The 22,066-nt window shown below is 37.0% G+C and overlaps 3 protein-coding genes across 14 annotated transcripts; all 3 read left to right on the top strand.

Moving 5' to 3' along the window:
- Positions 1–6,315: 6,315 nt before the first annotated feature.
- Positions 6,316–9,637, top strand: LOC147521789 (uncharacterized). Its single transcript, XM_086587468.1, is given in 2 exon segments — positions 6,316–6,643; positions 6,645–9,637. Coding segments are annotated over 2 exon segments (3,066 nt in total). The 5' UTR covers positions 6,316–6,376; the 3' UTR covers positions 9,444–9,637.
- A 48-nt stretch (positions 9,638–9,685) lies between these two features.
- Positions 9,686–16,960, top strand: LOC147521790 (serine/threonine-protein kinase TOUSLED-like). Of its 11 annotated transcripts, XM_086587554.1 has the most exons (12): positions 9,686–10,021; positions 10,134–10,241; positions 10,331–10,390; positions 11,114–11,226; positions 11,789–11,855; positions 12,691–12,757; positions 13,010–13,112; positions 13,226–14,116; positions 14,663–14,711; positions 14,950–15,107; positions 15,740–15,834; positions 16,705–16,960. In XM_086587554.1, the coding sequence occupies exons 1-6, from the start codon at positions 9,926–9,928 to the stop codon at positions 12,748–12,750; spliced, it is 504 nt and encodes a 167-aa protein (XP_086443680.1). In that variant the 5' UTR covers positions 9,686–9,925; the 3' UTR covers positions 12,751–12,757; positions 13,010–13,112; positions 13,226–14,116; positions 14,663–14,711; positions 14,950–15,107; positions 15,740–15,834; positions 16,705–16,960. The 11 variants fall into 11 exon arrangements, 1 of the variants encoding a protein (XP_086443680.1); XR_015210574.1 differs by lacking the exons at positions 9,686–10,021; positions 10,134–10,241; positions 10,331–10,390; positions 11,114–11,226; positions 11,789–11,855 and having other exon boundaries at positions 12,732–12,757; positions 13,010–13,490; positions 13,851–13,929; positions 14,020–14,116; positions 14,663–15,107; XR_015210582.1 differs by lacking the exons at positions 9,686–10,021; positions 10,134–10,241; positions 10,331–10,390; positions 11,114–11,226; positions 11,789–11,855 and having other exon boundaries at positions 12,732–12,757; positions 13,010–13,404; positions 13,851–13,929; positions 14,020–14,116; positions 14,663–15,107.
- A 1,582-nt stretch (positions 16,961–18,542) lies between these two features.
- On the top strand, positions 18,543–21,773 carry LOC147521791 (uncharacterized). Of its 2 annotated transcripts, none has more exons than XM_086587987.1 (3): positions 18,543–18,913; positions 19,000–20,229; positions 20,785–21,773. In XM_086587987.1, the coding sequence occupies exons 1-3, from the start codon at positions 18,620–18,622 to the stop codon at positions 20,848–20,850; spliced, it is 1,590 nt and encodes a 529-aa protein (XP_086444113.1). In that variant the 5' UTR covers positions 18,543–18,619; the 3' UTR covers positions 20,851–21,773. The 2 variants fall into 2 exon arrangements, with proteins under 2 accessions (XP_086444113.1, XP_086444044.1); XM_086587918.1 differs by having other exon boundaries at positions 18,545–18,913; positions 19,000–20,314.
- Positions 21,774–22,066: the final 293 nt, after the last annotated feature.

Genomic DNA, 22,066 nt, shown 5'->3' on the forward strand with positions numbered 1-22,066 from the left:
TTTGATGAATGAGAGTGTTTGATATCTAATGTTTGAATGAAAAAGTGGAATTTGATGAATAGAGTGTTTGATATTTGATGTTTGAATGGAAAAGTGGAATTTGATGAATATGAAAGTGTTGTAAAACAAAGCGAATTTTGAAAAAATTTCTTCCAAAGCGACCACCCGCATCGTTTGGCATAAAGGCAAACGACCTCGGCCGGATCGTTTTCCTTTATCGAAGCGACCACGGCAGATCGTTTGCTTTTAATCCCAAGCGACCCGGCCGGATCGTTTGGTCTAAAGGCCAAGCGACATGGCCACATCGTTTTCCCTTTAGACCAAGCGACTGGCTGGGTCGATTTTTGTATTAAAAGCCAAAGCGACCTCACCGTGTAGTTTCGGTCATTATTGACAACATACGAGCGTTATTTCAAATCTTTCGATTAGCGGTCCGAATCAACTAGTCGATCCTTTCGATTGCCTTCGAATCAACTTAGTCGATCATTCGATTTCAAAATCACTTTCGATTGGCGTCGAATCAACTTAGTCGATAAGCTCTATTTCCAAATCACTTTCGATTGCCGTCCGAATCAACTTAATCGATCCTTTCGATTTCCAAATCAAATCAAATAAAAGCCCTAACATTATTTCCAAATAACAAAAAATAAAATAAAATTACATTTGTTCCAAATTACATCAAAATATCAAATTACATCAATATATCACTTAGTCGATATTTCGATTTCAAAATTTGTCGTCAGAATCAACTTAGTCGTCGATTTTCGATTTCCAAAATCAAATCAAATAAAAGCTAACATTGATAACATAAAAATCAAATCAAATTACACTTGTTCCAAATTACATCAAAATACAAATTACATCAAAATATCATATCGACAACATACAAACAACTTAGTCGATAACATGTACTGTTGGGTCTTCAACGAGCTCATTTTCCCATATTAAATTGGGAATGTTCAATGCCATAAATTGCAATTGCCTTCTTGTCAAGGCCAAATTCAACTTTCAAGCAATATCATATCGAAGCTCTAAGCCGTTGGCATTCTTTGGAGGAACCGGACAATCTTCAACAAGTTCAACATTGACAAAATGATTTCCACCAACATGTGCGCTACCCAACACTTGGGTCACTCTCTCGGGATTTGCTTGGGTTCTCGCATGATGAAGGAAGCGACGAGCTCCTAAATGCATAAGGACAACATTAAATCTTGAAGCAAATAAGTATCCAGCAAAAGGCATGCTCATCCACTTATTTAAGGGTGCGTAACCTTCTTCATGTAGGATTTCCTTCATCGAATAAAAAACCTCACTTTGATTGTACAAAGTACAATAAAGGGAGGTTGTCGAGTAAGCTCTTCAGTACAACTCCCTTCTCATCTGTGGCCATTCTTCTTGACTTCTTCCTAATGCAATGCGAGAAAGCTCTATAACCCTTGGGTTGCCATCGCTTAAGGGGTCATGGACTCTAACAATGTATTTATGCATTTCTTCAGGAATATCCAACCCGTAATCCTTAGGACCCCTCGTCTTTCCAAAGTCTAAGCCATCTCTCACATTTCGTGGTGTGACTGTTTTTGGAGAAGGCTTATTTCGTGGTGTGGTTGTTTTTGGTGTTTTGGGAGAAGGTTTATTTCTTGGTGTGGTTGTTTTTGGTGTTTTTGGAGAAGGCTTATTTGTTGGTGTGGTGTGGATGTTTTGGGTTGGTAGTTTTGGAGAAGACTTCTTTCTTGGTGTAGTGTGGGTGTTTTGGGTGGTAGTGTTTGGTTGTGGACGAGACCACTCTTCATGGTCACATTGAGAATGTTCAAAATGAGATGGATCTCGCTTTGAAGAGTTATCATCTCGGTTTGAAGCTTTTTCTGTAGCTACCTTTCGGCCGACCTTTGGTTTTGCTTCCTCACAAAGCGGTACTAGCCATGTACTTTTTCGGTGCGGCAATCTCCATAAGCTTCCTAATCATAACCTGCTCTTCTTCTTCATAAACCATTGCAAACCTATTCATGAACAAGTCCATCGAAGGTGCAACATCGGGACCAACACCCGGCGACACATTGGGAGAAGCGGACAATGTTTTCAAAAAGGGTCGATAGCGGACAAAGGGATGGACCGCTCTTTGCTCTTCAAACTCAATTAATTCATGAGCACATGGCGGTCCATGACTTCGTCGCATAAAATAGCACCAACACCTTATCTCTCCATCTTTAACCGCGCTTTCACGCGGGTATCTATTTCTTCAAATAACAAGTCTAACCACTTGCGTGAGACAAGGCCTGCGAGTTCGAAACAAAGGAATCGGTGGTGGTCTGAGTTACAATCATACTTCTCCGAAGGTAGCTCTAATCTCGGACATCCGGATCTCTAGAATCGGGTGGATTAAGCTAAACATACTTTCGAAAAATCATGGCGGTTTGCATTTCCTAGTACACGCTTCACCGAGCATGAGACCCTTCAACTCTATTGGTGCGTTGTACTCCCAAAGTGAATGTGTTGGTCAGTCCAACAACATACGAATCGATCCACGTGAGGAAACCAAGTCTCTCGCCAAATAACAAACAAAATTGGAGTACTTCAACCCCGTAATATTTTTCCAAAGCATCCCATCTAATGTTTGGAAAATAACCTCTCATCTTCGATTTGACTACGGTGTTCCACGAGCTGGGCCTTCTACAAGTTACGTAGTTGGAAAAAATGCTCGTAACATTTTGAAAGGGCGCATGCGTAGCGATATGCCATCTACATAGATGCTTGTGTGCGTTAGGAAAAACTCTGTCGGTGGCACTCATGAGGGGGCTAAGTCCCTGTCGGACCACGATCACCGGATGGACTTATGTCACCAAGCAAGCCACTAAAATGATCACGGGGCCCACTCATAGTCATTTGTTGTTTCAGTTGAGCGGCACGGCACCGCGGTGAAAGATTTCCATGTTGAAGTCACCTTTGACAACAAAGTATGTCTGAAAGGCACCGATGCACTGGTAGTTTTGTAGGTGGCGTCTAACATGAAAATTTGTTGGAAAAGTCGAGCCAACTTAACACCTTACGGATGGGCCCATAACAATCCGTTATCTCCTCGGTATTCTCATCCTGTCTCAACTCCTCAAAATAATGTAATTGCATAAAGAGGGCTTTCCTGGCGGTCCATTCCTCCAAAGGGGAGCCTGTTTTATTGGATACCCCTCAACAATTAGAAGGATGACGATCAGAAGGAAATAATGCTGAGTTAATTAATGAAGTCGTTAATCGTGAAAAAAATTGTGTCAGGCGGTAACACTAGTAAGATAGTATATATATAAGCATACTTGGTTGATCATTCTGTTTCTCTACCTATAGTTTCAGTTATAAAAACAACATAATTCCTAGCTAAGCAATTAAACAGGCAGAAACAGTTACCAAAGTTCAAATCCACCGCAGTATGGACCAAAGACTCTGCCCTTGAAGTGCAACAGTAGGCAATAAGTTGTTATGCCTCATCAGATGATAACTACTACAGTCAAAAATCTTTTTTTATTTTCACCTTTAACAACATAAAACAGTTAAGACTGGAAAAGGTTTACCATGAAGGACACTGTCACTAGACCCGATATTCATATCAAGAATCATCACAAAAATTATCGAATGAAACAACAAATATAACCATAATTCATTCACATTTTTAGGGCTAAAACAAAATAACTATGCAAAATATAGTTATATCCATCAAACTAAAACAGAAGAGCGAAAACATAGCAACTATTTGCTTAAATCCACTTCATGCAATCCAGACTTGTTAGTCTTGTTCTCTAACAAAAATACCATTTCAAATAAACAGTTACTATCACATTTTTAGTTTCATGCAGTAGACAACAAACACTGAGAACCAAAAGACACAAAAAGAGGGGAAATAAAAGCAAAACTTAAGAACAAGAATGAGACTCTCACTTGTAATTCCACAATGATCACAAGGTCCTCTTAAAACCCATGCAGTTTCTCTAAAGAACTTCTATCTCACTAATATTCTTAGCTGTTACCAACTAAAACCATCCCAAAACTAGCAAAACTCATTGCAAGTTAAAACTGCAAACTAAAAAACACATAAATGAGTAAAAAATGAGCAAAAATAGAAGAAAACTTGGTGAGAAAATACCAATTTAGCAAAGATTAAAGAGACCCCACTTAGAAATGAACATGAGTTGTAAGCATAAACACAAGAAGCCAAATTAAATCAAACACTTACAAAATAAAACTTTTCACTTCTTTTTGTGTTGCATATCCCATTTGTCTGTGTTTTTCTGTACTATGTTTCTACATGTTACCTATTTTTTTTTTTGAAAACACTTTTTCAAGTCAAAACTAAAAGAGTGACAACTTACTAAGATACCATTTTACAAAAACAAATCACATAGAAAAAATAAAGAAATAAAACAAATAGTGTTGGGAAAGGTAGAAAAACAAAAGGAATCCACATTTTGGGTATGAAAAATGAGTTAAGACTTAAAGAGAGAAAGATAGATATTGGGGTGGGTTGGTGGACTTGGTATATTGTATTTGCTTTCTTACTCTCTTTGTCTTTCTTGGTTTATAAGATTTTCTTTGTAATCAGTGAAGATTTTAAATGTGTTGAGTACTTATGTGGCAAGGACTACCAATCATTAGCATTCTGGTTTTGTAGAAGGATTTTGTAAAAATTTGTTTTGTCCTTTCTTTTTACTAAAAAATAAGCTCATGTTTTCTTTCATATGGACTACTCCAATAATACCCTCAACATTTAAAAAAATATGTATGTTTTTTATAAAAAATTTAGGAAAAAGAAGAAACAATAACTAATCTATAATTTTGGTTTTTAAACAATTGTTTTTCTTTTAGTAGGAAAAATGTGAAAAAAATAATAATGTAGGCAATCAGAAACATGCATTAGAAGACGATGATAGTAGTTGGGGCGTCTAGCTGATAAATTTAATGTCAATTACGTATAAGGAAAAAAAATAGTTATAATTATTGTAGAATTTAAATTTGCCGAACCTTTATCGTTTAACGATCATCAACTGCTAAAAAGGTAAATTCATATCAACAGAATTACCTGACAGAAATAACAAGCGATATGTACACGTGAAAACTCGATAGAGGATGGATAACAAAATTAATCATTTTAATAAATATAGTATCTAACATTCGGTCATTCGCAATCAATTCAAACATATTGCAACACGAGTAACATATATTATCTACATTATTTTTTTTTTTCTCTTATTAATTATTTCAAATAGCACGATAAAACAGTAGCCTTGTGAATTATATTCCTCGTTAACCCTTCTCTAGTATCCTCACCCAAAATCAATATACAAAAAAATAAAAATACTTATATTTCAACCTCAATTTTTTTTCCCCATCAATTAAAATATCACACTTGGTATTCTAATGTTTAATTGACATAAATAAACTTGGTACTAAAAAAACTAAAATTTTGCTAAATTTTTGTGGATGCAATCTCTTGTCTCCACAAACGGAATACAAATGTATAGTAGTCTCCAAATAGCATTGAAGATGAATGTCAACAATTCACAAGTCCGTGCCTACTAACAACATTTAATGGTTTAATTGAGATGTATGCAATAATAAGGAAATATTAATATATTCTTAAATCTCAATCGGCGTCAACAACAATCATGAATTTGATTATGTGTCAAACTGTATATTGGTCTATGAACCCTCCCTTGTTTCATTTGAGTGCCTCATAGTTATGGACACATGAATAGTTTTATGACATCGAAAGTGCTTCTATTGAGTACATATCCGTCTAGAATTAGAATTGGAGGTTAAATTTGATGCAAACTTGATTAGCTCATAGTAGGCTTTATTTTTTTGATTTGTTATTTTCTAGAGGAAAATTTAAAATTTTATTCAATATACATCCAAATGATAAAGTTACACTAATTTATTTATTTATTTTGGATAAATCTATTTCAATAGATCATTATATATGGTCTTTTTTTGAAGAGGGATAAAAGGAAGATGTCATCTCCGGATTTATTAAAATAAAATAAATATAATACTATATATATATATATATTTAAAAAAAGAATTTTTTATACATTTAATAAAGAGGCTCTTTAATAAAATAGATAAGAAATTTAGAAATCGTCTTAAAATCCTTCTTCCATCATATTAAATCGCATTATTACACCATGAGTTGTCCGTGAATATTATATCCTTTTTACAATAAGTGTCCAAATCTGGAACTAAATGTCCAGCCCACATGAAAAGCCCAAGTCTAAAAAAAAAGTCCACCCCAACACTCGAGAAAACCTAAATTTTGTCTCAATTCTCTAAAAATTTGGCCATTTTAATAATATGTTTATTAGATTCTCTCCAATTTTAATTTGTTTAGTTTGGTATAATGGAGGAAACTGAGACGCGGAAAATACGGAACATTTGCATACTTGCACATGTTGATCATGGGAAGACAACACTAGCTGATCAGTTGATTGCGGGTTGTCGGGTGGTGGGTTAATACTACACCCCGAAGCAAGCGGGTAGGTTGAGGTATATGGATTATTTAGATGAAGAGCAAAGAAGGGCGATTACAATGAAGAGTTCTTCAATAGGTTTGCAGTATAAAGGTAGTTATGCTATTAATCTTATAGATTCACCAGGTCATATGGACTTTTTGTAGTGAGGTGTCAACTGCTGCTCGTTTGAGTGATGGGGCTTTAGTTTTGGTTGATGCTGTTGAGGGTGTTCATATACAGACACATGCTGTACTTAGGCAAGCTTGGATTGAGAAGTTTACTCCTTGTTTGCTACTTAATAAAATCGATAGGTTGATATCGGAATTGAAGTTGACCCCATTGGAAGCTTATACTCGTTTGCAAAGGATTGTTCATGAGGTTAATGGGATTATGAGTGCTTATAAGTCTGAGAAATATCTTTCTGATGTCGATTCCATACTCGCTGGTCCAGTTGGTGAGGTGGCTGATGAAAACGACGAGTATGAGGAAGATACGTTTCAACCTCACAAGGGGAATGTGGCTTTTGTTTGTGCTTTGGATGGTTGGGGTTTTACTATAAGTGACTTTGCTGAGTTCTATGTTTCCAAGCTTGGGGCTAGTGCAGTTGCATTGGAGAAGGCTTTGTGGGGTCCTCGCTATTTTAACAAAACCACGATGATGATTGGTGGGAAGAAGGCAGTTGGTGTCAGCAAGGTTCCCATGTTTGTTCAGTTTGTGCTTGAGCCACTTTGGAAGGTTTATCAGGCAACTGATGGGGATATAGGTCTACTTCAGAAAGTTGTCAAATCATTTAACTTGTCTATACCTGCTCGTGAACTTCAGAACAAGGACCCAAAACTTGTGCTTCAAGCAGTCATGAGCCGCTGGCTTCCTTTGTCGGAGACAATCTTGTCTATGGTAGTTAAATGTCTGCCTGATCCAATTGATGCTCAGTCTGTCCGTCTCTCCCGATTGCTTCCAAAGATAGATGTTGTAGACGAGGGTGCTAATTTGGATGTTCTTGCTGAGGCAAATCGTGTTAGGCAATCTGTTGAGACTTGTAACTCTAGTCCTGAAGCACCGTGTGTTGCTTTTGTGTCGAAGATGTTTGCTGTCCCATTAAAGTTGCTTCCTCCGAGGGGTCCTAATGGGGAAGTTGTCGACAATTTCAGTGAAGGAGGGGCTGGTGAATCAGATGAATGTTTCCTTGCATTTGCAAGGATTTTCAGTGGCGTTCTTTCTTCTGGGCAAAAAGTTTTTGTGCTTTCACCTTTACATGATCCACTTAAAGGAAAAGCAGTGCAGAAGCATGTGCAGGAAGCTGAGTTGCATTCGTTATATCTGATGATGGGACAGGGTTTGATACCAGTGGCCTCTGCAAAGGCTGGAAATGTTGTGGCAATACGAGGTCTTGGCCAGCAAATCTTAAAAAGTGCCACTCTCTCATCCACAAGAAACTGTTGGCCTTTCTCAAGTATGGTTTTTCAAGTTGCACCTACTCTAAGAGTGGCAATTGAACCATCTGATCCAGCAGATATGGGTGCACTCATGAAAGGCTTGAGGCTTTTGAATCGGGCAGACCCTTTTGTTGAGGTCAATGTTTCTGCCACAGGAGAGCAGGTGCTTGCAGCTGCAGGAGAAGTTCATCTTGAGAGGTGCATAAAGGATTTACAGGACAGGTTCACAAGGGTGAGAATGGAAGTTTCACAACCCCTTGTTTCTTATAAGGAGACAATCGATGGGGAGGGATTTAATCCACTAGAGAAACTGAAGGTGTTGACAGGAAGCTCGGACTGTGTTGAGAAGACAACTCCCAACCAAAGATGTCTTATTCGCGTTCATGTTATGAAGCTACCGTCCATGCTTACGAAGGTGCTTCATGAAAGTTCTGACATACTAGGGACCCTTTTAGAAGGCAAACCCGGACAGATAGATAAAACCTCGATATTGCAGAAAGGAAATAATGGTGCTGTTGATGACAGTCCAATTGAAGTCCTTAAGAAACGCATAGTGGATGCCATTGAAAGTGAAATTGAGTCTGGTAGCAAAGAAATTGACAGTGATAGGGCTGAGAAGTATAGAAGTCTTTGGCGTCAGTTTCTTCTCAGGATTTGGGCGCTTGGGCCACGACATGTTGGCCCAAACATCCTCCTTGTTCCAGATCCGGAGATAGAGAGTGAGGATGCCTCTGTTCTTATTCCAGGTTCTTCTCATGCATCTGAAAGATTAGGGTTCGTGCGGGAACATGGGGCACAGAGCAATGGAAATTCGTCCGAAGCAATAAGCTCATTGCACATGGAAGCCAAGAGTCTGCAAAACAGTGTGGTATCAGGGTTCCAGTTAGCCACAGCAGCTGGACCCTTGTGTGACGAACCAATGTGGGGTTTGGCTTTTCTCGTTGAAGCTTACATTTCTCCATTAGGAGGCAGTACTGATGAGTCCGAACCTTTTACGCATCGCTCGGACCAGCATGGCATATTCACAGGACAGATTATGACTGCTGTGAAGGATGCATGTAGGCAAGCCGTGCTTCAGAAGAAGCCTAGACTTGTAGAAGGCGTGTACTTCTGTGAGCTGAACACGACCACTGAGTACTTGGGTGCTATGTATGCCGTGCTTGCTAGGAGGCGGGCTCGGGTACTGAAGGAGGAGATGCAGGAGGGGTCTTCATTGTTCACTGTGCACGCTTATGTTCCGGTTGCAGAAAGCTTTGGGTTCGCAGATGAGCTGAGAAGATGGACTTCTGGAGCTTGTAGCGCTCTACTTTTGTTTAGCCATTGGGAGACACTTGAGGAGGATCCTTTCTTTGTACCCAAAACAGAAGAGGAGATTGAAGAGTTTGGAGATGGTTCAAGTGTTCTGCCAAATACAGCAAGGAAACTTGTTGACGCCGTGAGACGTCGTAAAGGCCTTCTCGTAGAGGAAAAAGTAGTTCAGCATGGTGCAAAGCAGAGAACCCTTGCCCGCAAAGTTTAAAGATCATTACAATAGTTAATACAAGATATATCTGTATCTGTTTAAAATTCAAACTCAATTTTGAGCATGACTTTGATTCTTACAATGTGACTAAATTCATGTTACCGATACATACTTTGAAAGTTCTATTCAAATAACTCTCGGTCTTAAGCATTGTTTCTCATGTTTTAATTGATGGATAAGAGTTTATGACTTATTGGATTGTACTCGTAGTTGTTTTAGTTTCTTACTTTCTTGTGCATTATGTTTTTATAGCCAATCTATATGATTCATATCGACCTTCTTTATCAATATATAAGTTTGTATACATATGACTGATGGGTTCAAGTTCTTCCATTCCCAACTTACCAGAATGATATGATCAAGAACTTTTATTTAATACATTTGTCATGTAACATATATGCTACTAAGTATGATGGGTTAAAGTGCAGAATGTTTTCTGTTGGTCGTCTTTCTATAATCACCTTGGTTCTTTATTCAACATGTTAATTTTGAAAACATTGAGGATCATTTTCTACTTCTGGCAGGCGACTCGTCCTATAGATCACTTTGTGAAGGATGATTTGGCTTCTCGAGAGGTATTCTCTCTTCCCTACACATGGATGGACCTATATCTTTAATCTCCTTTGTACAATGAACTTGAAAATTTGACTTTTCTTCCGTTTGTTTATTCTCTATTACTGGAAATAGGAGGAAATGACATCCTGGCGTGCAAAAGTTGCATCTTTAGAAGAAGATCTGCGTAGATCACATCAAGAAATGTCTGATCATCAGCAGCTTTGCCGTCAGTTAGAAAAGGTGTCCATTTTCTTTTGATATTGTTTGCATTTGGGAATTTCTTAATCCCTGTATAATTTTAATTTATTTGGATTTTTTTATATGGCCAGGAATTAAAAGACGTCAAAGATCAAGAGCAGCAAATGAAGCCTAAGTTACTACTTCTGCAGGTTAATGACTTTTAAAATGGATTTCCTCTATTTTTAAGATTTGTGCTTAACTATGTCTGATATCATGATTTAGCATGCTGAATCATGCACCTCCTCTTCTTAAATCTTATTGGTTTCCTGTGATCCTTAATCATGGGCTCAAAGTTTGGTGTCTAGGATTTTACTCCTTAGTTTGAAAGTTTTCTTCTATCAGCAACTTGACGCCTTCTGTTTAGGGAAAAGCTAAGTTACATTCACGCGGATACGAAGTGTCTGACAAGTCAAAATATCAAAACTTTAGGTATATCACATACAATGTGTCCGTGCTGTGGCTGACATGAACACGTATCCCCTATCCGACATGGATATTTTTTAAAATATGGAGTGTCCAGGTAACATAGGGAAAAAGTCGTTACATGACATCGAAATGGATTATCTCTTTTTATTTAATTATTTATTTGTTTTGATCCCATCAGTATTCTATGATAAGCGCTCGTTTGTGTTCTTTAATTTCTAACGGTTACTAAAAAGGTATCTACTGATCCAACATTGTCCATTCTATTTGAATGACTTTGACTGGCATGTTCATATAAAAAAATCATGGAGAATGTTTCTCTTCTGTTGGAATGCTTCTTACTTAGAGTAGGCATTATTGTTCTCTTTGATGAAACTTATCTTGCGTGTCAGTTTGACTTGGAAAATTTCACTGATAATTGGTTGGCCTGTTTGTCAACTCTGATGCAGAGAGTAAAAGTAATACCTGATCTGTTAATATCTGTTTCAAAAGCCCAGAGACAAGAAGCAAGGGCAAAAGTACAACACGATTCTTTGAGGCTTGGCAATGTGGGAGTGATCAGGTAGAGTCCGTTACGTTGTTATGATAACAAGGGGAGAGTAATCTTAAAAGTTAACTTACATTATGCGTTGATTTCTCCAATTCTACTGTCATAATTTACGGACCCTATGGGAACTGAACGGTGATTATATGATAAATCCTGGCTTACCATCTGTTCATTTCGATATTTTTATTCTGCAAGTTCATCCCCATCCATGTAGTTGAGGATGCTCTGTATTTCTTTGGCCCGCACAAGTATTTTGAATCACTTATATCTTTGGAGAGTTTTGGGATTTTCCCTCTTGTACCAAACAAAGGAATTGCATGGCTATTTGAATTTGAAACATGCTAGTGATGATGCAGATCCTTCTTGTTTTTCCGCTAGTTAGTCAGCACCAAGAAAAATATGCTCAATAGCCAAAGCTTTTCTGCTGATTCTAGTAACAAAACTTTAAGAGACAACTTATCTTACTCAGGTGCAATTCTTTTTGCGCTTTCAATGTACTTATTGTCTAGTAAGCATCCCTATCACTGACTTTACTGTTTTTTTTCTGCTTCTATGTGTGTCATCCCTCTAATTGCAGAGCTGGAACAATTATTTATGAGACATGGGAGGATGGGGAAGCACTGAAGGATCTGAATTCACATCTGGTATGTATTTTTCAGCCCTTTGTTTCTCTCAAACAGTTAGGAAGTCTAGTCACATGCCTGACTCGGGTTATATTTATAATTGTATTTTTTATTTCTGAAAATATTCTTCTTGAAGGTGAGAAAACCTTTTGAAATTATATATCTATCTTGATGGTGGGTGATTATAATGGATGATTAATAGCTTTAGAAAAGAGCTTTACAGATGATGAAATGTATCCAAGATTAGGATCTCAATGAATGAGTGGCACTTGAGTGGTTTAGGAGTTGTACTGTAGTAGCTTAGATGGACGGTATGAAAGAGATTCTATTAGATGTAGTTTCCATGCGAACCAGGTCATTGAGATTTTTTCTTTGTTCCGGTTGGCTCCCTGATATGATCTGACACACACCCAATCATGTACGGATACACTATCACTCTTTTCCCTCGCTTCTTGAGGCATCATGTACTTGGAGCAGTTCCACTGAAGCTTTTTGGCCACCCGTATGCATTTGTTTTTTCATGAAATTTTATATCCCAAATGCAAGTTCTCTCTGTCATTCCATCACTTCTACGTGCACTGGATTCATAAAACCCAGGGATAAGTAAATTCAATTCTCTCAAACTTTCCTTCTCTAATTGGGAATTTTGTATGCCGTCGTTTTTTTCTTAAGTACTAGGGAGTTTTTTTTTGCTTTCTATTCACTTAGCTAGTCTTGCAGGCACAACATTGTGGCAAATATACCGTCATTAATAAAACAGAACTGATGATTTAAGAAGACATGACACATATTGGCATCTATGCTTTTTTTTTCATTTATTATTATTGATATTGTTATTTTATTTTATTTTCCCCAGAAGCAATTGTTAGAAACAAAGGAGACTATCGAAAACGCACCGAAATCATTTAAAAAATGACAATCTGGTATGTTGTCTCTACCCCCTCCCTCCCATTCTATCCTCTTCTCACTGTGACTGTGGCTTAGTATAACCGAAATTTCAGTCAAATTTAAATATTTAAGTCGGGAATTGTATGAATTTTGGCAAAAAAATTTCTAAACGTATTTTTCCCCTTTTCCTATTATGGATTACCTTTTGTCTTTCATATGAATTCCACCGTTCTCTGATCGCTAATGTCAGTTTCTAATATATTTATGTTTTATCTTCTTTCTTGAAGATAAGGGAGATGGAACTATGGAAGTGATGCTGAAACAGTACCAGAGGAAGACTTCCTCATTCAGGATGAGATATGTAAATCCCGTCTGGCAAGTATCAAACACGTAAGATTGCTCTATGCTTAGTTAAATCCTGCACAGAGGAAAACTATATTGTTTCTTGGACTTGTCATCTGTAGGCTTACTGTTCTTAAACCATTTTAATGCATTTATTCAAGAAGATGAAATCTTTTTGCGAGAGAGGGATTGCTATGAACTTGAGAAGGGAAGGCTTATCCGTGAGATGAAGCATATAAGAGATGAAGATGGGTCCCATTTTAATAATTATCAAATTTTGAATCACCGATATGCTCTCTTAAATCTTCTTGGGAAGGGAGGCTTCAGTGAGGTTTACAAGGTTCGACTCCCCTGCTTGTTTCCTGTTGTCCTTCCAATAATACTAGGAGAGCTTTTGAATTATCAGGCCTGTTTTATGAGAACTATGTAAGTACATAATTGCTGACAGAAATCTGTTTCGTCCTCTAATTTTAGGAGAACTTTTGAATAATTAGTCGGTTTTATGAGAACTATATAAGGCCACTATCGAGTAGGCTAATTTTGTTTTCCATTTTCTGAATATTTAGAATCACCTCCTTGAGATCACCTCTTTTAATCTCTCCAATTTATTCCCCAATCCTTTAATCATTCCAATTTATTCCCAAATACTGCCGATTCTTTAGGATTTGGAGAAATGTAAATTTCTATTAGAAGAATTTGGCAAATTTGGAACTCTCAATTTGAAATTTGAAATTATCAATGTGAGAGTTTTCTTTCAATGACTTTCTTCGTTACGGCTAAAACCAGGGAGTTCGTTTTCTTATTCAACGAAGACCTAGTTTCAATTTGATGATCTAAACAGGAACTAAATCCGGGAACAAATCTGGTAAGAACTAAGTTCAATTGGTTGGTCTTTTCTATATTTTTTTAGTTTTGTGGTATTAACATGAAAAATTGAATTTTTTTGATGGTATAGATGGATCTTGATTATTCAGAGTCTTCACAATAGCTTCAGGGACATGTGGTGATCATTGAATTAGTTAATAATCGAGATATTTGCTCCAAACTTAATAGTAAGTTCTTTTTATGATTATTGTGATGTTCAATTGGATTGCATGTACATTTCAGCTTTTCATCGTATTCAGGGTTGTATGTTTGCCATTTTTTGTTTTAGCAATATTATCCGTTGAATTGGTATGACTTTTTACGATCAAGAAGTATTCCTCAGTTAAGTTTCTCTATTAACTGCCATTGTGGCAACTGTGGCAACTATTCCTTAATAATGCAAATCTAATTTGAATGAAGAGAAATTTAAGTTATTATCACAAATTATATTTTCTTTTAATGTGGATTGATCATGCTATTACATAGCTTAGGATAGTGTTTGTAAGCTATGGAAATGGTATGCTATACTGTGTTGCCAGGTTAATGCATTGTTAAATAGTAATGTCGCCTAATTCTTATTAAGATCATCTTAGAATTTTATGATGCTCTGCCATATGTCATTTTGTGTATTTTAATAATGCGACATCCAAAACCTCCAAGGATGGTTTGTTTGTTTGAGAGTGATAATGGCGATTAAAGATGCTGATGAATTTTTCTATTCTCTGTATCCTCAGTAGTATGATATGCTCATGAAGTGATTTTCTTATCCAAAAGCTTTGAATGGTATTTTTTTCTTTTCTTATCTATCTCATCAATTGTTTTCTTCTTTGTCAAACAGTGAGTTCTGATTAAAATTATTGAAATTATATCACTTTATTACTTTGTGCGTTTTTTTTCCGTGAAGAATCAAAGATTTGTTTCCTATGTTTTATTGCAGTCGAAAGGAGCTTCTACTGAACATACTGGCTTAATGTCTCTTCTTTGAATTTTAACTTGGTGTACGTGTATTAAGATTCATAAGCTCACATGATATGATTTTGTTAAGCAGGTACAAGTGATTGTTCATTCACTTAAGATCAACCATTTGAGAAAGTGATGTGTGAAGATTGACCTGACGATACTCAGTGGAAAAAGCTCCCAAGTAGATGAAGCTATGCAAGAAAGAATCATAGTTCTCAGGTACACTTGAGTCTTTTTCTTTGTGCTACATTACTTTGTTGTATGTTCATTTTGCATAATCATTTGACTTCTTATTGTGTCGGCGCCTTTGAACGCTTTTGTGCTTCACTGCTTGGTTTTGATAGTGTGTTTTCATTGTTGTTGATCTTAAAGTGCTTATTAGACTGATATATGCCTTTCTTATATTTGATTTTTATTGCGTTTTTCTTTTTTCCATTTGTCATAGGTACTAACAACTCAATGTTGTTCTTCACCTCTTTAAAGTCTTGCAATGTTTCTTTTTGGTTAGTTTGTTTTGTGGGTAATGTCTGTTCTTTGATTTCTTGGAATACATACTCTTACCCAAATTTTTAAGTATGTATTTTTTTAAATAAACGTATCATATGGTGATCATATAGGGCAGCTAGGTTCGCCTCAGAGCAATTAGATTTAACACTATCTCTCAATATATGTTCTTACCTTCTTATCTATGTACTTAATGAAGTAGATTCACAGCATCACTTGATGAAGTAACTTTTCCATATTCAAGCCTTTGGTGGAAACTATGAACAGATGGTTGTGATCACTTAGTGTGTATATTGTGTTTGTGTGATATTATAATTCTCACTATTAACCAAGATTGTTTTATGTAGCTTTAAACTAAGAAGTTTAAGGGGCCATACAAGAAAGCCGAGATCTATATATATATATATATATATAGGTTTGGACCAAACTAACTATGTCAAAGGTACTTTGCTTTCACCATCTTTCTCTCCACTAATGATTAGTGATAAGCTTTTTTCTATGTGCTTGTGTAGGTCTGTTTTCTCCCTCATCTTATTCGCATATTCTAAGACCAAATTTCAGCTCACCAAATCAAACTGCTAGCAAATAATCATGTACGCAAAAAACACAAGCACAACTCTTATAGCACATGAACAACACCACTCCCAACTAATACTAATAGCATGTGCTCACTATAGTACTCATTCTCATAAACTTCACTGTAGTTCACTAGAGATGGTATTTTTTGTTCTCGGTGAATAATACTCATTTCGGAGATCCAGTTCTTAGATTAAAGATTGTCCTCTCAGTCATCATTTTTATAGCTATACATTCTTTAAGGCAAAAGAAACATCGTAGACTATTACCTGAATGGAAGATGCAAGATGCGTTAATGCATTTGTGTAGCTAAGCGTAATGAAGTTGCTCATTAACCTTGCTCTGTGTGGCTGCAGCACAAGAGCATTGTGTAGATGTGCATAACGTGTAATGCATAATAGCCCCCAGTTTCTCATTGTAATGCATAACGCATGATTGCAATGTTTTTTAGCACAATCAAATTATGCTATTCCTCCTTTGACTATGGTGTCAGTTTCTGTAGCTAAGCATTGATAACGTATATATGGTGATGACATCGAACTAAGTTAATAATTAAAATAGCATGCTGTCAGATCAACCCTATATGCATAGTTTTCCCTGTAGTTTTCTCTATTGATAAAATTATAAAAAGTAGAGAATGGTCATTTACTGAGTTTCATGTGTAAATTAACTGATGGAACATGAAATTGATTATTTGTATGCCTATGGGATAACTCTTTTGATGATTAATTGGTAGGTCATGGAGGAATACCCATATTGAGATATGCTTTTGAAAGAAGTACCTAACAAGATGTTGATGGAGTAATAGCCTCAGCCAGTCTTTCTACCTGCATTTCAAACCCCTTAATGTGACCCGGTTATAAGTTGGAGCACAACTGAAATTTAACTCGTTGGGAAACGTTGAATGACCTTTTCCCTTCATGGACATGATGTATAGGTTCAAGCCAGAACACCTGAAATATAGTTATCATCATCATTAGTTAATGCCTTAATGGATCCAAGTATGGGGAAAGCATGTCCCTTGGTAAGTTTAAGGTATGGCAATTATTATTAAACGATTCAAATATGGTTTTATTTCTTTTATTTGATTAATTTGTTTGAGGACAGTGGAAGAATTTCTTATTCATGTGGGTCGGATCATATAGATCTTGGTATATGGTACAAATTTAGGCTGGGTTTTGAAGGATCATATTTTGGTGGTACAAGAATAAGGGTAAAGTCTTCGACACGTGAATTAAGATATAATATATCAACTGAATAGAGAATGCAGTTGCTTCAGCCTTTGTCAATCTGCTTCAGCCTTTGTCAATCGTTAGAAACTTTTTACATAGTACTTAGAGCATCTCTAGGTGGTGGAGGCATTAAATGTCAAGTTTGAGGCTATATTTGACGCAAATATCCACAAACAATGGCCAACAAAAAAAAAGTCACAAATTTGGAGTAGCATCTACCACATACGACATTGACAATGGTGGGCACGACAGTGGAAATGTTGCGCGACATTACTACTGTTTGGAGTAGAACATATTTTCTCAAACAATTCCAACAAATTTGGAGTAGGACCTACCATACTCGACATTGGCAATAGCGTGCGACATCTACATCCACATCCGAAACAACAAATTTGTCTCTACAAATGTGGCTAGACACTTGATGCCGCTATGAATGTTTCCACCTAGAGTTGGAATCCATTTAAATTCTGAATGGTGGAGGCAAATATACACTTGATGCCTCTACATAGATATGTTGTTATACTCCAAATGTGATTTTTCTTTATTTGATTTTCTTGTATGGGATATTTACTTAGCTACCACATTTTTTTAACAAATACGAGTACAAGGAACTATATGATGTGTTTGATAGGAGCTATGGCAAAGACAAATTTTGTCACCATTTGCTAATGACAAATTTGTTATGGTAATCAAAGTGGCAATTGCAAATAGTTTGTGACAAATCTAGATTTGTTGTTGTTTGATTATACATGATAACAAATAGTTTGTGGTAAATTTGTGTGTAATTTGGTGTGGCATCAAAATCATGGCACATCACTAGTTGTGGCAAAACTCAAAAATATTTGCCACAGGTTAGAAATCATATCAAACAGTGGTAAATAGTGACAAATGTGTGAATAGTGTTATTTGCCATGATTTGTATTTGCCATAGCTCCTATCAAACATTGTCTATATTTTTATTTCAATGAATATCATGCCAAATGCGTATATTGAGCTCAATCTTTGGTAAAAACTTCATAATTGAATTTGCTTTACGATCTCAGTCTCTGGATGTCCATCATATCTGCGTAGTGCGTACTCACTATTGTGTATAGTCTTAGCAGCATGTCCTCTCAATTTTCTATGTTCAGGCCATAGTTTCATATTCTGCTACAGGCTTTCTTCGGTAGAGCTCAACCATCTGGCCAATGTCCCACATTGTTTGATGATTTAGGTGCAGTTACATGCATTTGTGATGCTCTTAAGGCCAACTTAAAAAAACTCAGAATGACCCGTAATCATTAAGTTCATACTTGCCCAAAAGCCCAGAATGCCTAGAATTTGTATTGTATATTTTTCAGGTTAAGGCCCAAAAGAGACAAGGACACGTATTCTTGTATTAGCTTAATAACAAATCTTGTCGAATTCGGCTCAACTCCAATGGAAGAAGAAGAAGGCAACACGAATCCCGATGCCCTCTCTTCATCAAAAAAAGGAAAAGAGAAAATAAGTGAACCCGAAGTTTGTGGGATATGTTTTTCGGAAGAGGAAAAGACAATACGAGGATGGATAGACAGTTGCAATCATTACTTTTGTTACTTGTGTATTATGGAATGGGCTAAACTCGAATCACGTTGCCCAATGTGTAAACAGAGGTTTAAAGAAATTGTTAGAAAAGCTAAACACGCTGTTTTCATTAACGAACGCGTTGTCAACGTCCCTCTCCGTAATCAGGTTCGTCTTTTTTAACTCTATTCAAATAAATATTACACATTTTATTTTACGACCACTAATTTTTTTATTACTTGTTTGGAAATCAGACATCTCAGATTTATGACCCGTACGAACAAGTGAATTGTAGTCAGTGTCATAGTTCATCAGATGAGAATCTTTTACTACTATGTGATCTTTGTGATTCAGCGGCTCATACTTACTGTGTTGGCTTGGGTGCTACTGTACCAGAGGGCGACTGGTTTTGCCACGATTGTACTGTTTCTAGGAATGCACAACAAGCTGATAGTGAAAGCGATAAAGACCCAGTCGATTCTGACTCGAATGTTTCCATTTCGGAAATTGTGCGAGAATCATGTACGGGCAATGTGAAGAGATCTCGAGGAAAAAGAAAGCGATTGCCAACTCGTCCAGCTCGTGTGCCTGACAGAGATAGGATTTTGAAAGCTGGTAAAACTAAGTCTAGTGTGAGAACCTTGAGACACTGTCGTAATGTGCATAGTCGTATAAGAGTGATGCGTGAGAATTGGAATGCATTGAGAAACGAGTCAGTATATTTCTCTAGGAATAGGAATGTACCTAATTCTGTTGGGAAGAATGATAAGAAACAGAATGACAGACCAGCTGTCATTTATGCTCAATGGAAAGAACCGGTTTCATCATCTTCTAATAACTGTACACAAAACAGTACCGTTGATAGTTCTACTGGTGAAAGGCTAAAGAATGCAGGTTCACAAGATATTGATAAAGCCTGGAAGATGTTGGATATTGCAAAATCAGTACAACGGGCTCGTGAGGCCACTCAGAGAGTTAATCAGAATTCTAGTCATCAGTTGTGTAAACAAGAGCCACCGAAGGAAGAAAAGAATACAAGCTCAACTATTTCCATGCCTAAGAGAAGCACGTTTCAACAACAGGATCTTGGAGTGGTTGCACCAGAGAACTATAGGCATCAATTGCTTGAAATAGCACAGAGAAAGCGCAAGTCCCAAAATTGTGAAGAGGGAAGGCCTAGTAGGGATGCATGTCATCGGAGGCTTTCAAGTAGTCACCCATCACAATCTTTTGAGGTCCCATTGGCGAGGAAGCCCCATTTGGTCGATGCGGTTGATCTTTTTCATGAACAGAATTGGGATGTCATTGGAGCCTCTTCAGATGTTAATGAAAGAAGTGGCAATACTTGGTCAATCTCTCAGACTGAGCCATCTTGTAGAGTGTCAGACCTAACTTCCAAAAGATCAAAGTTTTGTCCATCTTCTTGCTCCGAGGAAGAGATTCCTAATAAAGGGACCGTGGTCAAGAGTTGTGCCAACATTATGGTAAGCAAAGACAAGGGTGCAAAGTGTGAAGTCCAATCATTGGTTAAGCTGAATTTAAAATTGCTTAGTAAGGATAAACGGCTAGGTATGTGCTATTTGTTTTGATGGATTCTTTTTTTTTGGCTATATCCTACATGTTTACCTTTTAATTGTTGTTAGTTATGTTGCACTTGCATTGTCACTGAAATTTATTCCTTTGGTTTAGGTAAAGTCTATCTAACAACGACATGAACACGTGTGTCAGTGTCCAACACGCTGACTTACATTAGCATGACAAAATGACAAGAAATTTCTAAAGTTAAGATGGGCTTCTGTGCATTAGAAGGGCTGATGGGGACTTAATTGTCCCCAAACCGTAAGGAATAGATTCGTGAACCACGTAGATATTGTTTTACCATCTAATTCATCTTCACGCCCCTCTTGTCATTATGCCATTGATTGACCTTTTAAAATTACTTTGTGTTTTGTCATTATGTGTGTTGCCTGTTTTAGTTGGTGAGGGACTTGATTTTTCAGAATTGAATCTTTTCATCATAAAATGTGTTGCATCTGTAGGTGTTGATGGATTCAAGGAAGTTGCAAGGCTTGCAACACATACCGTTCTGGCAGCATGTGGATTAGAACATAAGAAATCCATCGTCCGCCCCTTTCCTGATTCAGTATGCAGACATAATAATCAGACCAAGCAGCTTCATATGTCGAATTTAATGCCAAGTTCCTGTAGAGAATGCTTTTATGCCTTTGTAAAGGATACAGTCAAAGCTGTCTTGTCCGAACAAAAGTTCTAGTCTAGCAAGGTGTTAGAAGATGAGAGGTGGTGGCTCTAGGCACAGAGTAAATTGCCTTTCTTACTGCTAAATATGAACTGAGACGGAACTTTATAGAGATCCTGTAGTGGCTTCTTGTCATTCCCCTAAACACTTTGATTTTACTGATTAGAGGCACACTTTGCAGTCCCTTTCTTGTTTTGGCACCTTTTGAATGAGCAGCTTCAGTGTGGGTTACCAATGTCATGCCCAACTGAGAGCCCGTGCTTGTTGCAGTGAGGAGCTATTATGGTGAAATACATGTATATCTTCATCTTTGTTTGATAGGCTGTTCTTATTTCTGACAGAAGGGACTTACTCTTCAGTCCATCCAGAAGGCATTTGTGTTTTTGATGCTGGAGAGTTTACCTTGGTGCTGGTCTTTGATTCTGAATATGCTGAAGCAAATTGGAACTCAAGTTGTGAGGATTGTCAATAAGAGCTGGTCGTGGGCAGAATGAAGTTAAAGAATGTTGGCAAGCAGAAAGTGTGTTAGATGTTTGAAGTGTAATGGTGTAATACTGTTTTGTTTTAGTTTTCAACTATTTTGATTCTTGACCTTATAGTTGCTTTAGGGGTATCCATTTTTGCTGGATGTAAGTAAGTGGAGCAAGGAATTTATCCGATTCTTGTGCAATTAGAATTGTATTAGTTAAAATTCATTAACTCTCTTCAATCGAGGAACAACTCTATGGGGAGACTCATTTTGAAATGAATATCTACTAATCTTTTGACTAATTAGTAATCGACGTTGGGAATATATATTTTTCTCTGATCAGGAAGTTATATTTTGATTTGTAAACTTTTCTAGTCAGACTGGCACTTTCTTCCAGGGCCCAAAATATCGCCGAGATATCCGATATCTCGCCGATATATCTCGGTAAATTGGTACACCGATATCGATTTTTCCGAGATATATCCACCGAATATTGAACCCCTTTTTTTCCGAGATATATCGGAATTTCCGATATGAAAGTTTATATCGCCGAGATAATCGATATTTCCGAGATAATCGATATATATCGGTTGAC

This window comes from Coptis chinensis, chromosome 1 (genome assembly GCF_015680905.1).
Source record: "Coptis chinensis isolate HL-2020 chromosome 1, ASM1568090v1, whole genome shotgun sequence".
In the NCBI taxonomy this organism is placed as follows: domain Eukaryota; kingdom Viridiplantae; phylum Streptophyta; class Magnoliopsida; order Ranunculales; family Ranunculaceae; genus Coptis; species Coptis chinensis.

Excerpts from the sequence above, each read along its gene's own strand:
- LOC147521790 (XM_086587554.1), top strand. The coding sequence starts at position 9,926 with ATGTTAATTTTGAAAACATTGAGGATCATTTTCTACTTCTGGCAGGCG. Across the intron at positions 10,391-11,113 it reads CTAAGTTACTACTTCTGCAG|AGAGTAAAAGTAATACCTGA; the intron begins GTTAATGACTTT and ends ACTCTGATGCAG. Across the intron at positions 11,856-12,690 it reads AGGATCTGAATTCACATCTG|AAGCAATTGTTAGAAACAAA; the intron begins GTATGTATTTTT and ends TATTTTCCCCAG.
- LOC147521791 (XM_086587918.1), top strand. The coding sequence starts at position 18,620 with ATGGAAGAAGAAGAAGGCAACACGAATCCCGATGCCCTCTCTTCATCA. Across the intron at positions 18,914-18,999 it reads ACGTCCCTCTCCGTAATCAG|ACATCTCAGATTTATGACCC; the intron begins GTTCGTCTTTTT and ends TTTGGAAATCAG. Across the intron at positions 20,315-20,784 it reads TAGTAAGGATAAACGGCTAG|GTGTTGATGGATTCAAGGAA; the intron begins GTATGTGCTATT and ends TTGCATCTGTAG.